The sequence below is a fragment of the Pieris brassicae genome, chromosome 10 (genome assembly GCF_905147105.1).
Source record: "Pieris brassicae chromosome 10, ilPieBrab1.1, whole genome shotgun sequence".
In the NCBI taxonomy this organism is placed as follows: domain Eukaryota; kingdom Metazoa; phylum Arthropoda; class Insecta; order Lepidoptera; family Pieridae; genus Pieris; species Pieris brassicae.
This window is the reverse complement of record NC_059674.1, coordinates 7,292,165-7,313,161: the sequence shown is the minus strand read 5'-3', so window position 1 is coordinate 7,313,161 and position 20,997 is coordinate 7,292,165. Positions and strand designations below refer to the sequence as shown.

The 20,997-nt window shown below is 35.8% G+C and overlaps 1 protein-coding gene across 6 annotated transcripts in view; it reads right to left on the bottom strand.

The window, feature by feature from the left end:
* Positions 1-20,997, bottom strand: part of LOC123714890 (alpha-1,6-mannosyl-glycoprotein 2-beta-N-acetylglucosaminyltransferase) — a 35,397-nt gene that overhangs the window by 13,776 nt on the left and 624 nt on the right. For 2 of the 6 annotated variants that reach the window (XM_045669529.1, XM_045669533.1), the window contains exons 2-5: positions 11,915-12,097; positions 9,242-9,295; positions 5,576-5,674; positions 4,513-4,652 (exon numbers count right to left, since the gene is read on the bottom strand). In XM_045669529.1, the coding sequence (XP_045525485.1) occupies positions 4,513-4,652; positions 5,576-5,674; positions 9,242-9,295; positions 11,915-12,029 (408 nt within the window). In that variant the 5' untranslated portion in view covers positions 12,030-12,097. The remainder of the gene's footprint in view (positions 1-4,512; positions 4,653-5,575; positions 5,675-9,241; positions 9,296-11,914; positions 12,098-20,997) is intronic. The other 4 variants (XM_045669531.1, XM_045669534.1, XM_045669530.1 and 1 more) reach the window with 3 other exon arrangements.

Here is a 20,997-nt window from a genome sequence, read left to right as displayed (position 1 = left end):
GTCGCTCCGTGAAGACTGCAAAGTGACCAGGAAACTTCTGAGCTTCTGGAAGCTCTGGCTGCTGGCTTAATTAGCCAGGACTTTACGAACGATGGACCAAATGGGCCTGTAAGTGCGGAAACTTAGTCTGCACATCTAAGTTTGGTGAAAAGTGAGGGGTTCTAAATGGCATTTAAAATACTGTTATCTTGCAGGAATGTTTTGTGAAAAATCAAATTGACGGCATGCGTTTATTAATGTTTGAAGACCCCTCTAGATTGCCAGACATTAATGTCAGAAAATTTGACCACATTCAGGTATATTATGAACAGATTAATTAAAAAAAGGTATTTATAGGTGTGTCTGATTTGTTCACAATATTTTAAATAGATGATCAGCCTTCTACATGTACGATCTTTTCCTTCAAGACTATCCAAATTGTTTTTTTATTGAGATGTAGACTTCAATACAAAATACGGACGGATAAGTGTTACATTTGTGGACTGTGTCCCATGATAGAATTTGTCATAACAAGTTCTGTGGTGCTGATGTTACTTAAATAATTAACAATCTTTTACAGAGGAGTCATTTGTCGGCTCTGAGCTCACATAGGCTGTCTCATATTTATTATATTCCAGCAATTGTTTTTGAGCGTACTAAAATTAGCTTTGTACTATCTAATCAGTTAAAAGATTGATTGCGAACGTATAAAATTGTATTACACGGGGCTCTAATGTAAAATTTCACGTTTAACTACAGCAGTGTGTTGAAAAACAGCTGTTATACTTTTTGACATTCAACACTTTTTGTCTTCAATCGTGACCACGCACGCTGTAGAGCACGCGAAACATCGGAAAAATTAAAATTATAAAATTGAGGAGTTCTTGGTAATTCTCAAAATATTGTTCCGTTTGTTACAACATTTTTGGTGGTTGGGTAGATACACGTAAACTTAGCACTTGATAATGTATAGTAAGGAGAATTAACATCCTCCATTTTGGTGGACAACAAAATAAGTACAAACAAATTAACGTAAATACAAAAATAAAGCGGACATGACACGAAAAACAATACAAAATATAGAAAATATTTAAATCAAGAATTTAATTATCGGCTAATTCTCTTAGCTGAGGCTAGAGAACCATGAACCACGTCAAAACTCTGCAATGTCATTATGGTATCGACATAACCAATTTTTTTTTATGTAACAGGAAGCAAACGGGCAGGAGGCTCACCTGATGTTAAGTGATACCGCCGTCCATAGACACTCACATTGCCAGGAGGCTCTGAACTGAATTGCCGGCCTTTTAGGAAATGATATCGAGTTTCTGCCATCTTTTGTTCAACTATGTGAAAAGTGAGGAACTTGCTCTCTCTCTGTCTGCTTTAAACGACGCTTTGAGTACATGCGAGGCAGATCTATTTCATGATAGTCTCCATGTCTTCAGACGTACGATGCTGCAGCCACTGTTGCTGCTTCATCACTAATACCAATTGCAAATTACAAAACTTTGATCATGATGTTTGTCCTTACATGTTGTGCATAATTTCATTGAGACACACGAATGTACCAATTGTGTTTTTGTATGTCGTGTGTTCTTTGTAAGTTAATAAAAATAAAAACGCTTAGATACACGTTCTTGTTTCTAGTAGCTAAGATTTTAATCCTATTGGCATAAGTTGAATCAGTTCATAAATTCAATGAAGGACGTGACTTAATGAGTGATGCTATGCTACATCTGTCTTCGTTTTCATTGATATAAACCCTATCGTTTTCTATAAAAATAAAAAAATTAATTCAGACCATTCTAAGTCCATATATTGTTAGTAGAGTTATACTTATAACTATGTTAGCAAAATTATTTAAACATTTAATTCATAAATCTCCGTTGATTCGAGGCACCAGGTACATAGGGATGTATATGAACCCAGTGTCTCAAAACAGCACATTCGGGTTTATTAGCTATAACCATCAGGATATTGTTAGTACTCGCACGAACCCCACGCATCAGTGAGGCTGTCGGTTTGTGGATGATTGATGAAAAGTCATCCACATGTGCATCTGCAAACATACCTGACACGCTACAGTACCGCGAGAGCTCAAACAACATCCTGAAAGCGTTATTATATAAAGTTTTCTATGATTTCAGATAATCACAAAAGCAATACGAAAACTATTTAGTACGGATTTTATAAAATTCATAAGAAGTATTGGACTTCCAATACGAAAGCCACTGACACACTGCACCTGGTTTAAGTCGAGGACTGGACCCAGTTGGGGAATCAGGGTTAACTGGTCAAGGTAATAAATACTTTGGATAACCAATTCAGTGCCGCCTACACCGTTACCGTTATTAGTATGATTGTGAACTAAGGGGCTTTTCTCAGAAATAGGCACAGTATATCTCCGAGAAATAGAAATGTAAAAAATATGCCAAATTTGCTGCCCCCAGTAAAATTTACCGGTCGAAGCTCCAGCCCGCTGGTAAATCCACCACTGAACCTATGGTAACCCAGACAGTTACGAAAGAGTAACAGTATTTATAATTGAAGAATGAGTCACGTAATAAGTTTACGATAAATTACCGAAAATTTTTCGTGAAATGAAATTGCCAGAATCGCTTCAGTTCTGCAAATACCGAATTTATGAAGAAAAAATAAAAGGCATACAAGACGGCTGTGGACGGTGAAGCCGGGTTGGGTAGGCCTTCTCGGATATACCTAGACCATATCCAGGATGTAAGAGAAGATAAAGTACCAATAACCGTCAAGCATGCCGGACCGGACAAGTGGAGATCTGTGGTCTCTGCCGTCTCCGGCTAAACGGCGTGAAGTTATAAAAGATACTATATGTATAACTCAGAATTAAGATATGTTATTATTAATACAATTTAATGTGATTAAAATCTTACAGATGTGACATACTTCGTTGGATGAAATTAATAATGCCTGAACCAATTTATATGGATCACTGGGATTTAGTTTGGTATGTCGTGAACAATTTGATAGCAAAAAAGATTTATAAAGATTTATTCATGGTCAATGTTAAGATCCGATAACATTGTCATTAAGTGAGTAACACTTTGAACTGTCACTCTAACAGAGATTGCAAGAATCTTCTTTTTCATATACGAAAAAAGTATTCTGCAATGGGATAAAATAATTTCATGTATACATTAAAACTTGTAGATAAAGTTTACTTTTTTATATTGCGTATTTAAGTGTATTTTATATTAGGTATCAGAAACCCAAGTTCCCAAGAGTATTGATAGCGAGAATCAAAATGGACCGACCAAAAGTACACATACCAATATACAAGCCTCAAGTGGAATATTGCAGGGAGTATGTGGTTGGTAACATTAACATAACTAATTAAACAATCTGAACCAAGGCATGCACCCTGCAAAACACCATTACTAGATGGTATAATGGGTTGCCGCATTTGTTTTTGTAGATATTTACTCGATAAGCTTTTTATGACTTTCAATTCTACAGTTGAAGATGGAAGAGTTTTTTATTAGCTACAATCTCGCTTTTAACAATACGTTTTCCGATAAACTATTGTTGTGCCAAAATTGTATTTGAACACCTGATGATACAAATTTGTATTAAAAAATATAATTAATAGTGACGTCGCATTTCTAAGAATAAAAAATACCAATTTGTATTTTTATAGGTTCCAAGAAAATTTCGCTTCGACACAGCAATACCAGAGAATGAGCAATATATATGGATGGAACGACGTGAGCTACCAAAGAAAAAGGAGAAAAAAGAGAAGAAGAAAAAGAAAGAAAAGAAATTAACGATACCCAAGGAGACAACTTTGTATCCGGCTAAGATAAATCTTACGGGGTTAAACGGGAAAGATTTGATATTGGCAAGACGGAAAATGTCAAAACCGAAGTTTTTTGGATAAATTTAAAAAAAGTTTATTTTCTGTTCAATGTTGCAATATTTGTCAGTGTTCACAATAAAATATGAGTTGTTTTAATAAAACAACAATTTGGCTGAAAACGGTTGTGAAACTTGCAAAAAAATAATATTTTATATATTTTACACGGAAGATATAAAAATTAGGACAACTAAAACATTCCACTCCAGGTTTATAGGGTTAGGAGGATGCTTTAAATTATTACAGAATTATTTTCCTCCATAGTCAACTTACCAGTCTCAACAAGAATTGTGTATTTCATAAAATGTTTTCAAATTGCTAGAGGTACCTGCGATTAGCTTCTTTTCAGGGAATAACTGACGACACAAAACTTATAAAACTAAGAAAAGCTAAGCTAAAATTTAGTCTTGGCTCGTAAACTGGTGACTTTACAAGCCTTCTTTTTCTGAATGAAAGGTTTCGTTAGATAATCCACTAGATTTTAGAAAAAGATTTTAGATTTTATAAATGGTCTTTCAGTAACCTAGCCTGGCAAAGCATCACCATAAAGTAATAATAGCTTTTATTTTCCAATTGAATTGTTAACCACTTTTAAATCCAGTCCAGAGTCCTCGAAGGATTTTTATTAAGATTTTAATTACCTGTATAGCAATAATTATGGTGTCATTCTGTACTGGGCCAAAGATATCTTCATTATATATAGTCTGTGCTTCATTTATCAATTCTATGGCTCTGCGTATGTCTGACGTATTCTTTGGTGCTGTACGGTCAGTGGCGTTAACTGAAAATGATAATGAGTTTCTTAAACTAATTGAAGAGATTGTTTCAACATAGGCAAAACAAAACATGGATGACAGACAGGTTCACAGAGCAGTGTTGGTCTAGTTTAAACAAGCTTCTCAATCATGCTGTCGAACACGTCTGTACAATGGATTTTTGTGCGCATTTAATTTTTGATGACATAGCTTTACAGCAAATCTGTATAGAGAAAACACTAAATACGCACAGGAAAACAATGGTTATTTCTGAATTACCGTATTTTGTGACATCTACTATGCTTTCCTAAGCGCCAGTAGACATTCATGTTTTTTATACGTTTTCTTCTTCTCCCTTTGGAAAGAGCGTTTTTAAGCGGGCGCTTTGATTAGAACGCGCGTTGCACTATCGTTAGCCGCGCAACCATCGCGCTTAAAATACATGAGCAGCCATTTGTTGTACATTCTAACGCACGCATTCGTAAAGAGTGGACGCTCGTTGGCGGAAATGTAGCACTATCATTTTGACACCGATTTCGTTATCGATGAAATTCAAAAGCGAGAAACTATTTGGGATGATAGAAAGTCCCGATTATAAAAAAAAAGTTTTATGAAAACGTAACTGGGAGAGATCGAGAGGATATTTTTCGTGAATCTTATGTTAGATTGGTGGTGATTTTCTGAGCCGGCTGTATACTGTATATTCGCCCTACCCACGGTCGTGGAGCACCCAATGTGTACCCGTTCTATAACCGGCACGTCATCATTGCCATTTGGTGATAATAGAGCAATAGCCGAGCGCATATCCGTCTCTAAGGAGGGCTGAACTTAACTTTAAATATTTTACGTTTACAAAATTCCTGTTCCTATAGGAAACATATTTTGTTTTGTTTGATTAGGAAACAAAAGATCCTAATTATTTTTATTGAATCTCTTAAGTGTTACTTACCACTAATATTTTTATGGTGCACAGTTAAATATTTGTGAAGCTCCGGCGGGACCAACGCCAAGACCTGTTCCGATGTGTCATTGTAGTTCATCAGCTCTTCTGGAATTAAGATTTAATCCATAAATAGTTATTATGAATAATTTAGATGTGTATTGAAGTTGCCACTGACATTGATTGTACGTGTTCCGGTCCGGTGGTGGAGAGGCTGACTATCTGTCACTCAGGTCTCCTGTTACAGAGACCAGTCTCTCACATACACTTCCAAATGTTATCATCTTAGTTTAATCATAATAACCTTCTATGTATGTATATGTGAGAGAATAAATAATGATTATTATTATTATTATTGAATTTTCGCTCGATGTGTAACAAAATGGCGGACATAGAGATGGTGTGTGCTGCGTTTCTTGTACGCATTACTGTTATTTAATGAAGAAAAGAAAGCGTGATTTTACATATTTTTCAGAATGAGACATGAAAGTGGTTTGAACTTGTTAAATAATCCAAAAAATCAGGAAAATGCCTGACATGTTAACACTCAAAGGGATTCGCCAAAAAAGCCGACAGCCGATTGGAGCGAGCTGCTCCGCTCGCTGTACTGACATTCCCAATATTCCACTTGTAACGTGTTCAGATCGACTGAAAATTCAATGTCAGTCGCTACCTTTATGTACGAGTTAGTTTCGAGACAAGACCCGTGTCAAAATGTTTGACATAAAGGAGTCATACTTTGCGCTAAGTGAATTACTATAAAGTCGATCAAAACAAACATTTACCAAGTAACTGTCAAAACAGTGTTTATTACGACACTTCGTCCACAACCGAGCGTTTCTTAAGGCAATTTTTGCGCGACAGCCACTATATTGAACCAGCTACACACTGAACTATTTCCGAACCACTTCGACGTAGCGAGTCTAAAATTAAGTATAAATTCGAAAGGCGACTCGCGAGCTATCTATCAATGGTACATGGGCGGCCGTAACGCTTAACATTAGCAGAGCCTCCTGCCCGTTTGCTTTCTGTTACTTAAAAAAGCATGCTATACACCATTACTATATGACCCAGCTGCAATTCCAGGTATTTCAGATTATTTATATAATTAACTGTTAAGTAACAGTTTTCTATTTCACAGTATAGAAAACAACCGAAATTGCAAAATATTTTAGTTTTTCCTTGATTTATTCACTAAACACTAATTGTATATAAAAAAGCTTCTATTTCCGCGGAAAGTGCTTTAGAGTTTTGATGATTAGTATATAGTAGAGTGACAAAATTAAGAAACTTATAATAGTTATAATTCCTAAACTAGGCCAGGGTCGCTTTTAGAGGTCTGGAGGCTTCCTGACCCCAAATCATTTCAAAATTCAGTCGAGTTTTTTAATGAATAATTTAAGGTGAAACAAGTAGATTCTTATAGTATTTAACAAACTAAAAATGTAAATACAGATCAATGATTTCTGTCAAGATTTGAGATTAATATAATAATGTTTGTACAAAGGTTCAGCGGAATATCAAAAGAATAGTTGTTTACTAGTCGGAGTTTAATTGTTTTTTTCCGAAGTTTCCTATTGTGGGAGCGCCTCTTTTGTGGAGGCCCCGAAACTATAGCCCCGTTGCCCTCCCCTTAATTCGACCCTGCACTAGGCTATGCTTGGATTGGCTGAAATTAAGGCTTCTAATTTAATCCACAACGAGGTTATAGGGTCGAATATTGCCTGAACTGTTTCGAGAAAATGGTACGGGCGTGCCGCTTTATTACTCAACTTGGAGATGATTTAATTGAAAATATTATGTAAGCCCAATCCCCAACCCCAGTTGGTAGGGCCAATTTAATAAACATTTGACATCTGTCAGTGACAGGTGACCTGCTTAAAACATCGATTAAAGCAAAACCATTGTAAGAAACTTTCTTAATATAACGTCTTCAACTGTTTCCAGTTACCGACACAGTTATTTCTTTGTCGACAACGAGTAATAGAAATAAACTTCAACTTTTTTGAGGTTTGGGCTTCAGATTTCTGTATCTGTTTTATGATTTATCAATCTAATAGCCAAGTAGGTGATCAGCCTCCCGTGCTTGACACACGCCTACGGTAAGCTGGTTTCCTCTCGATGTTTTCCTTCACCGTTCAAGCGAATATTTAATGCGCAAATAGAAAGTCCGTCCGCACATCCCGAGATAGAACCTCTCAGGGATGAGAGTCGCACGCTGAAGCCAAGGCCAACACTGCTCTATCGACGAAGAGTATGTGACACAAAATGTTTACGCCTGCGCAGGACTAATTTCAAACTGCGATAGAAATAATATTTTTATGGCTTGCGTCACAAATTGTCCACGTTATTCGCAGAATATAACTCCAACTCCATAAATACGATATACATATATAATATATCTCTAACGAATTTAGATAACGATGCCACTTGGACAATTGATAATACAACTGATAAAAATCGGACCTAGCGACGAAATAAAACTGTGACTACTACAGTTCCTTTAACAGTTTCCATAGATGTATCGTCGTCTTTATTTGGTCCATTTCTAGGCCTTCTCCACTTTCCTCCAGTACACTCTGCACTGGCCTCTCTGTATACACTGGGAGCCGACTTTGTTGATGAAGTCGTCAGTCCATCTAGTCGATAGGCGGCTGCGCAGTCTTTTGTTCTGACGAGGTCTCCATTCAAGGAGTCTTTGGGTTCTTGTCTATGCGCGCAATACGGTCTGCCCACCCACCCAAATACGTCTATATTTACTATTAAACGATAAGAAGCGTCGACCAGACGCATTCCAAGCGGCTTGATCCCTTGGCGTTACGTACGATGTGCTCTGCATCTTCTACCGCATTTACCATGGAGTGTTCCGAGGAGTTGTTCGGATTAATACCCGTAGCTGACTCTCATTATCAGAAGACGAATACCCTTATCACCTCGACGGCAGTCGTTCCACAAGTGACAGTTTTAAGGCAGTTTTTGCCGTGCGCCACCACTATGTACAACCAGTGAAGTATTCGAACCAATTCGATTTAGGATATTACAAAAAAGGGCCATTCTTAAAAGACAGGAAGTCTCGCAGACTTCTGGAAGTGTGAGTCCATGTACGGCGGTATCGCTTAACATCAGATGACTCTCCTGCCCGTTTGCCCTCTATAAAGAAATACATCTCTTATAATAAGATTCGGAGACTCAGCGCTAAGCATGACTTCCGCATGTCAAAAACGTATTAGATGTATCAACAGTACAATTTTGTTTATCACATTTACAGATTGATTACCTAATTCATTCTAACTGACACATACTTTATATGAGGATTTTTATCAAACAGGAAAATTATGTTAAATAATTTTAGAAAATAAATAAATCAATGGCGCTATAACCTTTTTAGGTCTGGGCCTGAGATTTCTGTATGTATCGCGATCATTTGTCAATCTAATGGGCAAGTAGGTGATCTGTGCTTGACACACGCTGATTCCTCACGATGTTTTCCTTCGTGAGCGAATGTTACATTAAATATGCGCATAGACAGAAAAGTGGTGCACAGGTGGGGATGGCACTTACGACCACAGATGAGATGAGCCCCAGATGGCACTAGGCCAACACTGCTTAGAAACAGAACAACACAAAACAAATAAAGCCCCGATTTGCAACATATATAAAAACTAAAAAAATAACCTGTGTATAACTCAATTATGTTAGTTTGGTTAGTGGCTATGTCCGATGCAATATCTGTAAAAAAGGAAATAATAAAAAGATATTTAAAAAAACTGTAAAAAGAACTAAATTATTCCTCTTAATTCTTCAATTTTACAGAAGCAGTGATCCCATATCCAATAGAATGCTCCCCCTAGAACCAACTTCAAATATCCCCATAATATTGATTAAAACCCTGAAAGTTTGTGCTGTACATTTGAGAACCTATTTAAAACAATTTATTTGATATGTCAGTTATAGTGTGGTATATTTGGTTTTGTTACGTATCCCACGTTAGGTTAAATAAAATTGTATAGAATCGTTTAAAAAATCTTGATTAATGTAACGCGACAGACTCGCGTTGGCGTAAACAATATCACACTACGATCATGACGCGTGCACACAACGCACACATAGAAGCGCGCGGCTTCTCGAGTCTCGAGTACAATAGCCCTTCTGGTCCTCTGCTTATGGATCTTCAGTAGCTTTTCTTACCCTTTGCCCCACGTCGTTAGTCGTCTTAGGTGAACATAAGGGTTGCGATGCCCCGTATCCTAGGGTTCAATGGTAGGTTACTCATTTTATATCTACCTACTGTAATGTAATCAATATTGTGTCAAGAAAAACTACACTCAACACGCTCTTACAAATATATTCGATTTACGATTCGATTCGATATTCTCGATTTCCTAAAAACGCCCTGGAAATCATGATTACGCCTAAATTTGGTCAGAAAACCCCCAAGTTGGCAAAACTGGACAGGAGTCAGTATGACGCAGTTGTCTATGTCGTATTCAAATACAGTGAACCCCCGGAATTCTTTCACCCCCTTTAACCCGACACGGTCTATTATTTATGCTTGACAATTTTTTTGATACTCTTCGCTAATGCATGATTGAAATGTAATTTTATAATAATACATAAGCTCTCTACTGTGTTGTATATTTTCTAAATTTGACATAGATAATGAAGTATGATTTCTTCAGAGTGCATACATGTAACATATAGAATCTTATCATTAAATCTGTAATTTGTCGGATTACAAGGTACTCTTTTGTAAAAAATCCGGACTAGGGTTTACTATTGTGGCGGCGTCCATGCGTCGGGTTGTCTCTCTCCCTAAAATATGACGAGGAGGCCGATGACTGGCCATGCGTGATACTCGTGAACGGGTGCTACTTGTGGTGACTGGTCGTACTTGAATTCGTGTATGCGGTGATGTTAGTTATTTTTGACTACGTACTTGCGTGTTGTTCCCACGAGAATGTAAGTGCGTGATCCTATTTTACCACGCCTCCTGCTGATGTCATGTGGAACATGGTGTGATGGTTGCAGCACCTTACAAACGTTGGGTAATACAAAAAAAAACTTGGCGATTAAAAAGAGTGGCGGAGACTTTATTGCCAGTTCTTCTCTTCCGTTCTACGCCCTTGATTTGAGAACTGGCAGTAAATGTATAATTAGAAGCATTTAATGTATATTTATTTTTTATTGACGTTCATAAGTATACATTGTGTAACCTATATGAATAAATGATTTTTGACTACAACCCGACAAATTCGACACTGCCCTGTAAAATATTTGTCGGATTACCGGGCGTCCACTGTTTGTCAAATAGAGATAATTTGACAGCTGTCAAAACGTATTTCAATGTTCTAGATCTAGTCTTTACGTTCAGAATATCTTATAACTATTCTTATATTACGTAGAATTTCAGCTTCAACAAAATTACTAACTAATATTTCCTATATTTTGAATTAAATTAAGAAAAATTCGTAGCCAAAATTGCCAATTAATTAACAGTTAATATGATCATAATTAGTTCAATTACCCCTTATAGATAATACTATTTTAAATAACATATAACGAGGTATAATCGCCACCGTAATGGTATTTATTTATGAGCTACGTCGCGATATTTCTAAAAAACCGGTAAACCCGGTTATCAATTCGACGTTTTTATCTATTGCGATTCCTAACACAACTTTTCTTTTCACCATGATAGACTAAGTGCTTTTTTCTTTATTACTCTGACATTTTGTTTCATTATGTCAAATTTCTTACAATATCCTTGAACAAACTTAGATTAAAAAGATTGGCGGAGTTTGTTGCCTTTGATTTAGGTCTAAATTGAGATCTTTTCTGACATTGACGTTCATAACATTTACCAATATGATAAAATAAATATTGATTTTATTTAATGTGAATTTGAACAGGAATAAAAAACGAACGACATGGCGTTTGATGTTATTGGTAAATTGTCTTAAAAGATTATATTGCATCTTCTATCGGATGATGTTTGTATGATAATGGAGAATGTTTAAAGGAGTTGTTCGTATTAATACCTGCAGCTAGTTTCATAACGTGAAGCTACAATACAAAATACCAAAACGTATCACCAAGACGACCGTCGTTCCACAACTGAGCGTTTTTAAGGCAGTTTTTGCCGCGCATTTCCAATTCGTGGAACCAGCTGCCCACTGAAGTATTTCCGAACCAATTCGACTTAGGGTCCTTCAGAGAGCATACAACTGATCACCCATTGACACAACAGTTATTTGAAATTGTTTTAACCTTACACAATCCTTGTTATTAATCAGACAAGGGATTTTTATTTAATTATAGAAAATTGCGTAATAAAAAAATAAAACTCACCGCCATCTTTATCCATAGACACGCTAGACGCGGACAGCATTATCTGTACCCAGAGGCAGAGTAGACCCAAAATAACAAACACGCGGAGTATGGATCCATATTTGAGGCGTGGCATTTCTTCAATATAACATTGTGTAACTCAGGATTCAATTTTGTTCAAGTTTCTCATGATGCACAGGAATACTGGAAGAAAAGAGGAGAAATATATAGGGGAGATAATACAGTGAATTGTATTTTAGGTATCCCTTCAAATCTAGAGTGTAACTCTTATATCAATGTGTTAACACTTGTTTGTTTAATAATAATAATAACTTTTTTATTTCAGATTATATCCTTGTTAGACAGTGTATGAAAGGAGCATGATGTCATTTGTTTTATTAGAATGGCAATACAGCGCATACATGTTATATGTCGCCATATATGCTAAATTGAACAACCCACACTACTATCCAATGTCACACTAAGGAGTACACTAGCGAATATACAATGTAAATACATAATTGTGTAGGAATACAGAACATAATTATAATAGAAAATAATTAATCTCTCAATGCAAGGTTCGTATAACAACTCTCTATGGTGCTGAACTTGTCCACCGTGTTTTCTGTCTCATCGTTAACATTTATTTGGATTTGTTCTATCGGGCATGGAATTTTTCCTTCTATGTCTACACTCGAAGAATCGATCTTCGAGTTACAAACGATAACGTGAGCAAACAAACAAATATACAATGCATAGTGTTAGCATTTAAAATGTGAAAAATTTTGCCCGTAGTAATGTAACCTAACATTACGCAAATATTAACGTTTACACTTGAAGACAATAAATTTATTGTAAAATCTCAGTGTTTTGATTTAGATTTTCATACACTCATAAAATGTAATATAACATTCTCGTTTCCGGTAATGTCCTAAAGGTTTTTTTTTTATAGAACAGGGCAAACTTGCAGGAGGCTCACCTGATGTTAAGTGATGGACCATGGACAATATCAATGCCAGAGGGCTCGCGAGTGCGTTTCCGGCCTTTTAAGAAAAATACTACACTTGTATTCTTTATAGGTAACAAAGCCTCACTTAAACAAGCCAAGTTAGTTTGGTCCCAGCGTCGCAACCCCAATATCCCTAATTTTGTTAGTTATAAACCATAGTATTGTCTTTGGTTAACATAGCTTTTACGCATTGAAAGAAAACAATTGTTTAACCGGATTAAAGCTATTTGTATTATTATAAACTTATAATTATTTTACATTGTCACCGTGACCACGCACGCGGTAATGCACGCGAAACGTCGGAAAAATTTAAATTTAAAATTATGTAAATAATTAGTTTATAATAATACAAATAGCTTTAATCCGGTTAAAATTGTTTTCTTTCAAAGTTATAAACCAGTTGACACCCCAAACAAAGTGTTTCATTTATTTGAATATCCGTGCATTAACCACCACCGAAAATAACTCGGTTAGCCATTTATATCTATAAGATTCTGATTATCGTATTGGAACTTTTTTTTAACGTCAGGAAATGCTGTTACGCATTTTGCAGGGATTATGAAGGACTATTAAGTTTGAGTATGGTAATAACCCTGCGCACTAAACCGAACGAATCCTTCAGCTGGCACATGGGCGGAGATGGGTTAGGATTAGCCCCCGCTAAATGCGAATATCCCACGCACGAATCTTAAAAAACCTTTTCCACGCTGACGCTCCGCATTCTCATCTCACGACAGCCAAAAGCCTTGAAGGCATTCCAGGAATCGTCATTGTCAGCCTTTCTTTAATTAGTGGCATCGACAGATTACCAGTACTATCAGCAAGGACCGAGCAAAGGCCATCCCAAGCTCGACTTCAAACATCGGCCGGCATGTCACACGTCCTAAGTACAATCACAGTTGACGAGTGCCAAGGCTTATAAGTGGCTACGACATTTGCCGCATCACAAGATACTGTACGGTACGCCTTCAAGATTGCCCCATGTGAAGATGAGCTATCTGCCCATATCGGATACAATTTTATAAAATCGTTCGTATATAATATTACGATATAGATAAAAATTGAAATAGGGTCAGTACCGTACCGTAAAAGTACCGTCGCTATCATTTTATCAGCGGACGTTGTTATTTGTCTTTATCATAAAAAAATATTGAAGCATTAAAGCCTTGTTTCCCAAGATCAAATTATTAACCTTGGTTTTTATCATTCTTTTGTGCGTATAATGGCCAGCTCTTTTTTACACAGACTAGGTATGTATAGACAATAATCTGTTACTAAATTATTAGAAGTATACAGATCACAGATTACAAATTTTATAATTATAATGATATTAAAAACTTTATTTATGATATGGTTATGGTTGTGACAAAATTCATATATCGCTAGTCCCTGTGTTGTGGGTAACTAGAAAACTATTATAGTGTTACGACTATATGAATTTAAATAATATTTCTATCTGTTTCAATTTATAACATTAGTTTTTATCATAAACATCCATTCCTTTAAGATCGCGTACATAGGTGCGGCTAGGGAATTTCGTTTTATATTTATGGTAACCCAGAGGTGGTCAGCGATGATAATTACGGGAAATTATTAAGTTCGACAATGAAGCATTATGCTATTAAAACGCCATGTTCATTATATTTGAAGGTTATATTTAAGAGGGGTGTGGCCGTACTAATTAAAGTAACACACTTAGGCTATATTTATACATAATTAAAACAATAAATAACCAGCCCACGTTAATACTAGAATATTATTAGGCTATAGTCTGGAATATCCAAAATAGTCCAAAATCAATATTCTGGTAATTAAAAAAAAATAAAATCGTGCTCTCGGCAACTAATTGAAATAACATTGTTGGATTTATCGAAACCTATGTTAGTATCTTCTTCTTCTAATTTGTTACACTCTTGAAAGAGTGGTCGCTATGTAGTAGTAGTATTAGAAGGAGCAGATGTGTTAGAGGTCGTCCTGCTGCACTCATTGAGGGAGCCTCCTACAGCAGACTTGATCTGGTCAGTCCAACGCGTAGGTGACCTTCCGCGCGGTCTAGTGCCTTCCACCTTCCCTTAAACAATAAGGAGTTCTATGGACGGATCACCACGCCGAGATACGTAGAAATCCGAAGATTATGAATGCGAGATTGTACTGTTGATAACAGATGCTGCATGCATGCCAGTTGAAGTATCGAGTACGGTTTGTACGAAACTCGGTCCACCAAATCCTAAGCATTCTCCTCCAGCACCACGGGTCCTCTTCACGAGTCTGGGCAATTTTAGTATCTCTCTCTTCAATCGGCGGCTCATGTCTGAGCGTCGTGGTCATTTAGAGCGGACTATCTATTTCCACCGGTTTCCGTCCAGCGCCACTCTTCTGACAGTTTATAATTTTGAGGAAGATGAGTATTTCACTTGAACGGTCCATCTGGATGGTGAACGGCCACGTGATCTTTTGCCTTCTGTGTTACCAACCACGATCAGATTCTCCAAAGTGTTATCGCCTCTGCGCATTGTATGGCCAAAATAAGATACGATTCGCTGTAGGCATACGGTAGACAGGCGAGTCCGTATGCGGAGTTGGATCAGGATCGATGTATTGGCACGATTCTGAGCATTTTAAGTATACTTATATAAATGCTAATAGTTTACAAAAGGAATTAAACTTAAGCTAGAACATTCTTCATTCAGAGAGCAACCTTTTTTCGTCTGCTGGAGACAAGTTATGATCAAGAATGCATCGCAAACTTGGTTCTGAGTCAAAAAAGGAAATTTTATTGCTACCAAATTGTTTTCGTAAAGACTAATTAATTACTTCTTCAAAAAATTTATTAGTTTAATAAAACAGCGGATGTTACCAACGCCGTGAACGCCGCCATAATATTTAGATGTTTATTTCTTGAAAGACAGGTTTAAATTGGAAACGGGCATTATATCAACAAATTTCAATTTTACGTAGCCTAATTTATAGATCTATATTTTTTCTTAAAAGATCCTGTATTTATGAATATATATCATTTATTAGTAATCCTAAGAATCAAATATACAGTATTTATAATTTTGTTAAACTTTATTGTAATAATAAAAATATGTTGCAATACAGCGAGGAAATGCTGCCAGCGTTAAAGGTGATCAAATTTTTGAATTGTGTTTTGATTTTCTTTTCTTTCTTTTTTAAATATTGTTTAGTTGTATTATACATCAAAATATTAATAATTAATTAAACAAATATTAAAACAAATTTACAAATTTTGGACCCCGTGGCAGTGTATATTTATAAACGAACCTCGGGATCACCCAATATAATAGGAGGATATTAAGATCAGGATCGCTGTCGGCTCTGAATCTAACCCTAACTTCTATAAAACTGACATATCTCAATCATAGACCTGGGCTATCCAGGCTATATTTTAAAGCCGTGTGCGACTCCTTGCGATAGTAGGTTCGAACTGGACAATGGACTCTCTATGTCCGTTTTATACGTTGTACTATTAACCGGTTTCCGGCATGCCATGCAAACAAGACAACGTGTCAGGCCTACAGTTGCAGAGGCGATTAAAAAAAGTGGCGGAGAGTTTCTTGACAGTTCATCTTGCCCGCTCTACACCCTTGACTTGCGGACTGGCAGTAAACGTACATTTAGAATCAAGAGAATTTTGAGTTTGAGGCAAAGAGCCGGAAAGACCTGGAGTGAGGTGAATACTCTGCTCCATCCAGGGGGTCAAGTGTGTCAGGTTAATCACCTAATTGCTAAGGAAAAAAGTGATCAAGATAGATATAGAAATCTGGGACCTTAAAAGAGGTCAACTCAAACAAACTTTTCTATGACACCGTTGGAAATATCGTTCAATAAAGTTTAACACAAAATTTACTCCATGTCCAGAGATAACCTTGGTTAATATACCTTAGATTAACGTTTATAGTGCTTGTAACGTTTATAGGTTTCGCAATGATTCCTAATTAGCAGAAATAATGTAGAAATTCTGAAAAATAATTGCCGATTATTAGCTCCATGGGTAATTTTAGATTTGTAAGGGCGTGTAATTAAACTCAATTGCTCTCTTAGGCAGTTTTTTGTACTTTTTAAATAAACGAATCATTTATTTGCAAAAAAGTACATTAAGATCTATACAAAAATAGGCATGCAAATGTCATATTAATTTTCAGATAGTCATATAATAATGGGGCTACCTCATTGCCGACCATATCCCGAAAATACAAATAAAAATGTATGCGTGTACTAGTGTACACACGTAAGAAGTGAAACTTCTTTATAACCTAATTTTTTGAAAAATTACATACTATATGCAACTTTACAGAAATTGGTTAAAGAGTAAAGAAGTTAAATTAGATAAAGTTTAACAAAAGGCTTTTACCATCATAGACATGAATACAAATATTACAATTATTTCATTATTACTACTATGATTATTACAGAATTTCATTAATTGTAATAGAATTATTACTATCATTGTTATCGTTATTATTTATTTTTGTTATAAATGGCTTCGAATCTTTTAAAATCAACCGAGGTAGGGACAAGAAAATTGGCATTGGAAAATATATTTTACCTTAATTATACTTCAATAAGCGTTGGTATCGGTATCAACGATATTTCTATAAGAGTATCGGCAAAATGGCGTATTGATGCATCCCTAATCCAAATACTAGCCAATACTCTAAAAAAATTAATCACCTCCTTGAAAGCATTACACGGCAGTGATCTATAACTTCTAGAAAGGTAATTAAATAATTTGACAGCCATAGCGTAACAATTTTCTTAATACATCGCGGTGCAACGTGGCACAGCCGTGTTGGACCTCTCGGGATAGGCATACATAAAATGTTTTGAACAATTTGGATGCCCTTTTACATAACTGCTTCAAGGATATATAAACTCGGTACTGTCAAAATACCGTTCATAAAAAATTATCAACAACAAGAGGTTCAACGCCCATAAAACCGCTCATACATTTTTTTCTACAGTAAGATCCATTAACAGAAGACCCGGAGGGCTAGCCCTCCGGCTAGCACAGCGGCACTCAGTTTTTTTTAGAAATGGAATCTCACATTTAGCCATTTACACCTGGGCAGCTGTTTTTGCAACCGTAGCTCGGCTGGAACGGGCTTCTTTCCCGACTAGCGCAAGGGCGATCTAAGTCCCTTTCGACTCGGCTTGGGTCGTCGCGGGGTAGTCAATCGCTGGAAGGATAGGACGGAAGCTCACTGGAGTGAGCGAAGTACGTAAGGGACCACACCTTCTCCAGTGAAGGCGGTTTACCAGCCTGGCTATGCTTGGCCGCGCGAGCGGTTTTTAATTTGTTTGAATCTGTCTTATTGGATTATCCGAATACGTTAAGACGTGTCAGGGACTTTTTTGACCCTTTCCCGTCATAAAAGGCTGATTGATGATCTTCCGCACCAACAGGTTGGGATGCTGTTTAGCTTTGTCGAAGTGAAGCCAACTTCATCCATTGGGCTATGGTAGGGAGCTCTTCAGGCGGTTTAAACAACTTCCCCGCGAGGCTGTTTTGGGAACAAAAGGAAAAGCAAGCAAGCAAGACTCTTATAAGGAGTTTTGATAAGTTAATGTTTATTTACAAGTTATTTTACTCCATAATGTTTTATTTCAAGACAGAGACTTTCAGATTACTTTCAATAATTTTCACACCATCAAATAGTTCATTAAGATACCCTGTGCAAGACACGTCTTGCCTTGCACGGGTGCAGTGCCATCATAACCTTATCTATTACCACCTAGGGTTATTGACGTATACGATTGAAACAGAATGTTAACGATATAAAAATAAAAGGTCATGTGTAGGTGTCAATCGATCCGGTCTCTCCTTATCTAGAACGGGATGGTGCATAATTTATTTTAACTTAATATTCAACTTGTTATTGATGTAGAAATGTATTGCAATTCTATTTATCTATGTTATTGCAGATTCTATACAAATTTAATCTATGGATTGGTGTGCAATTCGAAATTCGAATAAATTATAAAAGCAGTTTTAATTTCAAAGTCATCTTGTTTTTGGATAAATTTTTGTTTATGTCAACTTGTGGTAGTTTTTGGCGCCATGGATAAACCTAAATATTAGGTGTAAATACCTAATATTTAGGAATCGAAAATCGTTCATTAACAAAATGTTATCGTTATCGGCAAATTGATAACGATATCATGATAAAAGATTAATGTTACATTTAAGTTACAAGGAAATTTAGAACCGTGGGTATACAGAGGTGGTGCTCGGCAAAAACTTCCTTAAAATCCGCTCAGTTGTTGTACGATGGAGGTCGAGGTGATACGGGTTGCATGTCGCCTACTGCCTCTTAGGCCAATGATATGATGCTCCCAAAAATCAATGTTTCACTATCATCCTATGCTTGACACAACCGTACCTCATCGCCTACATTGATCAGTTGTGGCACTGCTGGATTATTATTACTTATTAACATGTATTTAAGCTGTTAATTAGTATATATAATTAGTATATAATAGTAAACTATTATTATTTTTTCTACAATTATTCTTATTACATTCTTTTATTGTATCTGAGGCGCAAACTAACTGTTGTGGTCTCTGGCAGAATGATCAGCGCTATGGAACACGTCTGCTCCAGCATGTTGAGCCAAGACCAGTTACAACAGCAACACACATTTATCTATTTTCTTTTTTTTTAATTATTATTTTGTGAGTGTCCGTTTCGTTAGTAATAAATGTTATGTTGTGTATGTTATTGTGGCAATCAAGCTATTTAGTTGATACAGAAATAGCACTGTCAAGGACTACTCCATTAGTATAATTCGCAAATTATTGTTCTCGTTCCTCTTTATTTATGCTTTCATGCACTTTACAAACAAATCATATCTATTCACCAAATAACTTATGAACATTATATATTCGCGGATGCTTGGCGGACCCATGCGACTTTTTCAATACAAAGAGTCCCCTCGTGTGTGCGATATTGCGGGCTACTCCGTGGTGAGGAAAATGCTTAGTTCTCATGTCATTTTCACACGTGTATATCCTATTTATATTTTAATAAGCATCTGATTATCCTCCTTGTAACATGTGTGATGTTTGAGTGCAATAAAATTAAATGTAAAATCGCTTCATATAATGTGGTATTTCTAATATAGTATTTTTTGGAAAAAACAAAGTAAAACCAATAAGTTTCCTCTTGTATTAGGAACTATGTTTCAGGATTGTTAGCTACATACTATAAAAAACACAGATTTAACCATTTAAGGATGGCCTAGTTATAGAACACAAGCTGAACTCAATCTACCCTGGTTTACATAGGTGTCTCTGCCTACTAAGCATAAATAATTCATACAAGCAGTATTTTTTAAATTTTAATTAGCCATCTTTGATGGGTGTCTTCTAAATATTAAATTTAAAGCAAAAATATATAATCTACACTAACATTATAAAATGCATGGGGTGATTAAAAAATATTTCATCATTAATTCCTGAGAAACAGCTAGTTTTAAATAAATATAAATATGACATAACCAGTAGACAACTGCAGGTATATAAACAAAAGGATTTAACATGAATTTTACACTTATTATGTTTTCAAATAGGTAATTGTTATTGGAGACTCATTAACATAAAACATCTTGAATAGTGCATTATGGAGGAAATATCTTCACAGCAATATTATTATGTATAACCAAATTAAATATTGAACAATACTTATACTACTTAGTAGTAAAGTATTTTATTCAATTTATATGTCTGAAACATTGTTTTTTAAACATTTTGTAGACATCTTTTTTTATGAAAATTATAAGTCATATGTACTAAATATATTTAAATGCTTTTGTATAAGAATCAATAAATAAAATTTTATCCTAGTTTGTGTTTGATGAACAATAATTAAGTGCAAGTTCAAGCCCTTGACTAATGGAAAATATACAATATGTATTAAAAATATTATAATATTTTACAATTACGACAAGTCTCACAAATTGTGAAGCTTGTGATATTTTTAGACCTTCAATTTGATGAATAAATTAACCTTCCAACTATACTGCTGCAAGGGATGCATACCTATCATATAGAATTGTGTGATAAATATTTTAAT